Below are 7,283 nucleotides of genomic sequence, written 5' to 3'. Positions count from 1 at the left end.
ACGACCAGTTTCAAAATTTACACATCTATACTCATGTCGGACGAGCGACCGAAGGAGTCAAAGGCCTCATATTGGGCGACTAGGCCATGGTGGTAACCATATCAGATGCCACCAACCTGTTGCTTTTTGAATGGGCGACAACTAGCAACAGCATTCTGATATCAATAGTCATGTCAGCCTCCCCACACATCATTATGCTCATTTGTTTTGTTTCCCACCAACACACGAAGAGAGGGGGAAGGGGAGATGAGAGGAGAAGTGTGAAGTCTTGCCAGAATCCATCCTATCGGAGGAAGCATGCCAGAGGCAGGAGTCATGTTTTGAGCGGTAACAGGAACATCAACGATGAGAGTATGAACGCAAAATGGCAGGCTACGTAGCTTCAAAGGCGAGAGGAGGAATGCCGCCTTCGGGATGACATCTTAAGGAGGTAATAGGGCGAACTCCAAATGTGTCAAGCTCTCCTGTGTCACCAAGAAGAAGAGAAGCCCGAAGCAACGTGTGAGAGAAGGAGAAAGGGGGAAATATCTCCGCTCCACACAATAGAATCCTTGTTATATCCTCGGCATTGCAATATTTAAAGCTATGTACCGTGAACTTTGTAATAATCATATACGTTTACCTTTACGAATCAATATGCTGGTTTTTACTCTCTTCCTTTTACAGTTTAAATTTCTCAAATTAGTTCGATTCCTCAGGAAATATGCAATCTTCATAGAAATATAGTCATAAATCATGTCACTCATTTAGTGGACAACAGGTACTTGTCGCCGTTCTAATAAGGGATAGATACTTGTGGTCCAGTGAATGAGCGATAGGTATCTGGCGTCCACAGGGAAATTCTAAGATTTGCTCCATCCCTGCAGGGAAAGAAAAACATTTCCAACATACAAGCTTGCAAACTGCAAATGATGGGCTTGAACGGCTCGTGTGATGCGTTCTCGTGTACGTGTAAGATTAGAAAACAAAACCCGCAACCGATTGCAATAATGCACACGACCAGCAGAAGGGGTGGTCCACGGCGCACGGCTCGGATGCCGTTCCTTTCCGACCGCATGCATTTCCTTGTGGCGGCACGTCACCCCTTGCTTCGTGTATTATACTCGCCTGCCGACCACGTTACCGTGTGAAAGCAAACAACACTACTAGTAAAAAATTGAGTAACAACACAATGCGCGCTAGTTTTTTATAAGTGTGACTACGTGCACTTCCAATTGCACATCCTGCCACCCAAACCACGCTGAAACGATACCATTTTCATTCGAGAAGATTAGACGGTTAATGTTAGTGCATTTAAAATACATTGTAAATAGTCACGAAATAATATGCCACAAAGCTAGTTTTTTTCCGGTCAAATAACCGATATCATAATTCAGCTACGCCATAAATATAATGGCACATCAATATAACTAGTAAAACTCTAAGTTAAGAAACTAACAAATATGTTATCTAATGGTGAGAGCGTACTCTAATTTTTGCTTATAAAAATCATAGAGTGCGATCATATTTAAAATTAAACGAACAATATACTAACAGATAGTGAGAAATCGCATTCATCTAAAATAGAAAAAAAAAATTCAGAGAAAGAACCGATGACATACTATTTTGGTACTCGATTTGGCACAACTAATTTATGTTTTTGCAACTGCAAAGCATGTGCGGCCGCTGAATTTAGCCAGGGTCACCACAGAAACCAAACGTGCCCAAGATGCCGAATCACATTTTCGGGTACACGTTCCCGGTGCCCCTGAAGCGGCGGCTGCCCCGCCCTGTGAGCGGAGCAGGAGATAGGCACGCTACGCAGCCACCTGCACCCGCTGACAAGTCGGTCCCGCGGGCCCACCACCAGTCTGGCGGCCCAACCCAACCACCACTAAACTACTCCAATCACTCGCGCATTCGGTTATTATCATCGTCCCCGCGGGTAATTGCCCATTTTAACGAGCACCCCCATCCTATCGGTACCTCGGGTTTCCTAGCTTACGTAACTGGCATGTGGGCCAGTGTCACGCCCGCGTGCCATGGCTATTTCTTTGGACCCACCTGTCGGTGGAGGTTGTCGGTTTCGTAGTTGGTGCGGGCTGTTGGTTAAAGCGCGCACCCCCCCCCCCCCCCCCCGCAAAAGATTTACCAATCAAATGTGCGCTTCCCTCCTTCTCATAATCGGAGAGGGAGAGGGAGAGAGAGATTGAGAGATGGCCGCGGCGGCTGGGCCTGGGCGGGAGGAGGAGGAGGTGTCGACAGCGGCGGTGGCGGGGCGGCCGGAGCAGGAGCGGGGGGAGAGCGAGAGCGAGGGGGAGGAGGGGATGGCGGTGCTGGACTTCGACATGCTATGCGCGTCGGTGGCGATGGGGGCGGAGAGGAGGAAGGCTAGCGCCGCGGCGGCGGCGGCGGCGGCGGATGCGGACAGCGATGGTGGCGGCGGCGGAGGGGGTGGGGTGCAGAGGATGTGGGAGGGGGACGTGGTGCTGGATTGCCTGGAGGACCGGCGAATCGCGCTGGAGGCCGCCTGGTAGGTGGAACTAACTCTCTTCATCTTCGTTCCATACAGTTGTATTGGTTCTGGCTGGGTGCGTGTTTCGGAGGATCTGGTCGTGTTGGTGGCGAGAGCAGAGCTCGGGGATTTGGCGTTTGAATGAACGCATATTCATTTTGCTTACGGACGGATTGATTTTGGTTCGGATTTGGCATCAAATGAGGCTGTCTTTATGCGGAGTTGTAGAAAAGGGGAAGCGCTGTTTGAAATGAAACTCCTTTTCAGTAATTTGGGCGAGATTTTCGCTCTGATTAGGAAGCTTCACGGAGATAAATTCGAAAACTTTGCTCAAATTTATGTTTTCACTTGAAATGTTATCTGCCGGAATTCGATGGATTCTGAATTGCACTTTTATAGTCCTCTTTGTTACAGTTGTGGAAGAAAAGTTGACATACTTTAAGATGAAATGTTACCACCATGGAACATTCCCCAAAATGACGTCTTAGCCTCTGGTTTGCTGCTATTCTAGTGTTTCTGCAAAAATATTCCACCGTTCTCTGTTTTACTACATTTTCGTGGTCAACTTTGCTGAGCTTCGTTTTAAAGTGCGTGTTTGCTTGCAACTGTTTGCAGCTGTCCGTGCTATCAGTTTGGCAAGAACATGCGGAGAGCCAATCTTGGAACTTGCTTCCTTCAGGTACAGATAATCCGCTCACCGGAGTACGACCATATTTCGTCCATTTCCATCTTGTTACTTCTGTGTGCAAAAAGTTTAGTCACATTGCTGTCTAGGTAACCATGTAAGCCGCATGTGACTATATTTTCTTGTTATATTCCTGATAAGTTATGAAATGCAAGCAGCTATCATGCTTGCTATTTGGACAATAATAGATTAGCTTTATTTTCTGCAGCCTTGTGCTTATACAACGCAGTGCTGATGTGTACCTCGTTTGACTTGGCAATGTGAACATCATTTGCTTAGATAATTCTGTATTCCTGTGGCATGTCTTAGACCTGGTCTTCCTGCATAGCCTTTTGCCTTTGTTTCTTATTTGAAAACCCATAGAGGATATGTTCCAGTTAAGTGTTCTCTAGTTATATTCCAATATTCTATGTTGGAGGGAATCAGACTGCACATTGGACTTGCTAGACAGATCATTACAGTACATTTTACTCATTATCGCCACTCTGTCAGTCTTGAAAGACCAACTTAATTATATCTTTAGCTCAGTCAGTGCTTTGTTTTTAAAAGTGTTCTTGGAATTTCATAATCTCACTCAGCATCAAATATGTGCATTTCTATTAAATTATACAGCCAGTTTGTTATCCTTAACGAAGTGGTGAAAGAATATTATACCCTTTTTCAACATATCTCCTACTAGATTTAAAGATGTCTCTCGCATATTCTAAATTGGGTGGCGTTATCCTCTATCTGCAAAAGTTGCCATGGTGTGCCACATTTGTAATTGTGGTGCTGTGCCATAATCTCGTTGCCATTGATTTTGAGTTTTCCATGTTTATGACAAATTTGCTTGAGTGTAGCTTCCTCGTATGCAGTTAATTTTTGCATTTTACTCTTATTCACCCTGCTGATGCTAGATGAAATTCTTTCAGGGAATGGTTTACTTCATTCTGTTAGTGGCTATTCTGATCAGCCTAATTGCCTTTTCGGTAACAAAGCATCATATATATTTATATATGGGACTCGGCTCTGTCCTCTGGATAGCAATCTATACTGGTTACTTTCGAAGAAGAATCCGGAAGCAATTCAACATCCGGGTAAGTATTTCTTGGGATGACCATTTTCAGATATAGTATTCAGAAAGTTTGCTTGTTTGCTAGAGCCTAGTAGTAGTGCTTATTGCAGTTGCTTCCAATGTTTGTTTTTTAGCATCACAACATCCTTGATTTTTTTTGGAATTTGCTACGTCTTTTTGTGATGCTAAACACAAATAACTGAAACTTGGATGTATATTGATAGTTAGGCATAATCTGTGCTATGTTTTTACCAGGGGCCGTAAATATGTTGTCAACATCTGAGTAGATGTTGGTACATGTACTTTAATTCAGGAGTCACAAACATAAAAATTTAGAAAGAAGTCATTTATCCCATTGGTCGGAAGTCTCTGAAGAAACTTATCATTCACCTCTTTGCTCTTACAGGGTACTGAGAGCAGTCTGGATGATTGTGTTCTCCATCTCATTTGTCCTTGCTGTACGCTATGCCAGGTTATATCTGCAAAAGCCCATTTGAGTCCCCATTTTTACTTTCTTCTCTCTTTTTTTTTGGCTATAATCTTAAACTCACATTTACTATCTTTTGAATTCAGGAGGCTAGAACTTTGGAGATGAATAATGTCCAGTGTGGTGTGTGGCATGGACGGGGTGATACCATTTGTTTAGGGAGCAACGGCGAAGGAAACAAGGCTTTTGCTGCCCTGAACAAGCCGTCGTTTGTGCCTATAAAGTCACCAGAGTTGTGTGGCATGGACAGAACGTTAAATGGAGTTGATGAGCATGAGCCACTCGTCCCACCAGCTGAACCAGAGCAGGTGTAAGTGAATAATAGCAGCAGAATTCTGTATCGCCGTAACCTCTGCGCATTCCAGAAACGGTTTGGACTGCCCTACGAGAAAATCATCGGTACTGCACTTCTCTGCCTGCTTGTTGCATACTTGAATCCAGTCTGAAGAACTGGATCTGCAGCAACCATACATGGGTGATGAGCACAATCGGCCTGTTGTTGTAAAATTCAGTGATTTTTTTTATCACGCAATTGACTTATTCAGGTTGAAGACCGTATCTACGTAATGCCATGACACATGCCCAGGCCTCTTGTCTGAATACAACTGTAAATTTCTGATGTAACTTAGGGGTTCCAAAGATAATAAAAATATTACGGGGTTCACACTTGTAAACTTCACCTGAGAGAGAGAGAGAGAGAGAGAGAGGTGTTAGTACAATCATTGAAAAGGATTAGGCCTACTAAAGCTCGCAAAGTTGCAATGATGCAGGCCTGCTGCCTGCTGCCTCCTGCCTAATACAGGATGTGTTTTATTTCTGCCTTTTCCTGCGTGTGGGAGACGGCCTTTTGAGTTGTTAATTCTGTGGGATAATGAAGGTGGACAACTCACCATGGGGGCTCGCTGGGCTCTGGAGTGTGGTTCAGCTTTCACTGACCGAAACAATGGCTGCTGGCACTAGAAGTTTAGAATTCGTATGCGTGTGCCCACGGGCCACGGATTGATATCTTTAGTTTACTTTTCTTAGTTTTTCTCTGTATCAATCATCCTACCTACTTTCTCAAGATCAGCCTATTTTCGGTCTCGCTTTTCCTTTACTCGATTGATAGCAGTTCATCTGAAATAACTACTACTATTCCTATGTTGTGTAACATTTACTTTAAAAAGAACCTTAAGAGATTGAAGTGCAACTTTGAATTTTTTTAATGGTAGATAAATCATATTTGATAAGCTGCAATTTATTTTTGTATCATGAAATAGGACTAGGACAAAATTGACCTTGGCGAGTTGGTTGCATTTTGTGTCTTGACATACACAAGACATATATGGGCCTGATGAACCAAAAGACAACCTGATGCTTCATGCTTAATACGGAGAAATAACCGAATCTAATCCAAATCATTCAGGTATATGTTGACTTTGAGCACGCATGTAAAGATCATGCATGCCTAGAATCTCTCAAGTAAAAAAACAATCATGTGCTCTTAAACCACGTTTAGCGTCCCGTTTGCATGTGCTCCACGAGGCTCATAACCATGTTAACTTAGTCAATCATGCTCGCGGCATATTCCAGTTTTAGTAAATCCTACGCGTAATCATAGCGCGCGGATGTCAAAAACGCAAAAAGAGATCGAAAAGGCCGTGCATCTTGATTAGTTTAATCCCCAGAGGCCCTTGGCTTTTAGGGTTTATCATGGTCGACCCCAGCTCCGGTTCCATTTCTTAGTAACGAAGCTATGGTTAGAACGAAGCTGCCTATAGGCCTTTTGGCATCATTAGCTCGCTTCTAAAGCGCCTTTGCAAGTGTACTGGATGGCGACGCTCGCTGCCTGAACGCTTTCTTGAGCTGCTAGCTGCGCCCATGGGTGTATAGCATATAGCATAGGAGAAGCTCAAGCACACATCTTCGGACAGGCTGTGTCATTCAGTCAGTTCACTCTAATGGAAAAAAAGGCGCCTAGCTACATTATTGCTAGCCGTGGAATAAAAAGATCAAGATGCAAGTGACGAGGATTTGTTAATTAATAATTAATGATTTATTAGAAATATTGTATATTCTAAATATAGACATTAACCATACACATGCCCTTAATCCGATACGATAGCTTTCATAATTAACACGAGGTAAATAAAGCATGTGCCAATATTCTACTCAGTTCATTATGTTCTACATGTAAATCATCCTCAGGTTAGGAAAAAATTCTCCAAATGTTTGAAAGTAATATAATCTAATAAGTTACACTCAGAGACTCTGAATGTGATATGTCTCCTCGAGTATACTATATAAGGAGGGGAGGAAGTACATCCAGATGGGGGATAGATTGAGCCAAGAGTAAGACAAGTAAAAGTCGGACAAGCAATATGAAGCAAGCCTAGTTGGATAGCAGCGAAAAAAATTCAGTGAGTTTCACAACAAATTCGAGTCATATTTAGATTCATCCATCAAGAGCTTTAAAACTTAGAACACCAGAGAGCTTGCCAAGATCTTTAGGACTAGATCTAAACATATCATCATTGTAATTATCTTTTCTTAGATTAATCAAAGCAGAATAAGATGTAGAGCG

General features: G+C 43.2%; 1 protein-coding gene across 1 annotated transcript; it reads left to right on the top strand.

Moving 5' to 3' along the window:
- Positions 1–2,137: 2,137 nt before the first annotated feature.
- LOC133890672 (uncharacterized) lies at positions 2,138–5,537 on the top strand. The gene is made up of 5 exons (XM_062331152.1): positions 2,138–2,512; positions 3,110–3,173; positions 4,091–4,255; positions 4,640–4,705; positions 4,807–5,537. The coding sequence occupies exons 1-5, from the start codon at positions 2,196–2,198 to the stop codon at positions 5,032–5,034; spliced, it is 840 nt and encodes a 279-aa protein (XP_062187136.1). The 5' UTR covers positions 2,138–2,195; the 3' UTR covers positions 5,035–5,537.
- Positions 5,538–7,283: the final 1,746 nt, after the last annotated feature.

Source organism: Phragmites australis, chromosome 14, assembly GCF_958298935.1.
Source record: "Phragmites australis chromosome 14, lpPhrAust1.1, whole genome shotgun sequence".
NCBI classification, from domain to species: domain Eukaryota; kingdom Viridiplantae; phylum Streptophyta; class Magnoliopsida; order Poales; family Poaceae; genus Phragmites; species Phragmites australis.
This window is presented reverse-complemented; position numbering and strand designations above follow the sequence as displayed.

Coding starts and splice junctions, on each gene's coding strand:
- LOC133890672 (XM_062331152.1), top strand. CDS start 2,196: ATGGCCGCGGCGGCTGGGCCTGGGCGGGAGGAGGAGGAGGTGTCGACA. Junction 3,174..4,090: donor TTGGAACTTGCTTCCTTCAG/GTACAGATAATC, acceptor AAATTCTTTCAG/GGAATGGTTTACTTCATTCT. Junction 4,706..4,806: donor CTTGCTGTACGCTATGCCAG/GTTATATCTGCA, acceptor TTTTGAATTCAG/GAGGCTAGAACTTTGGAGAT.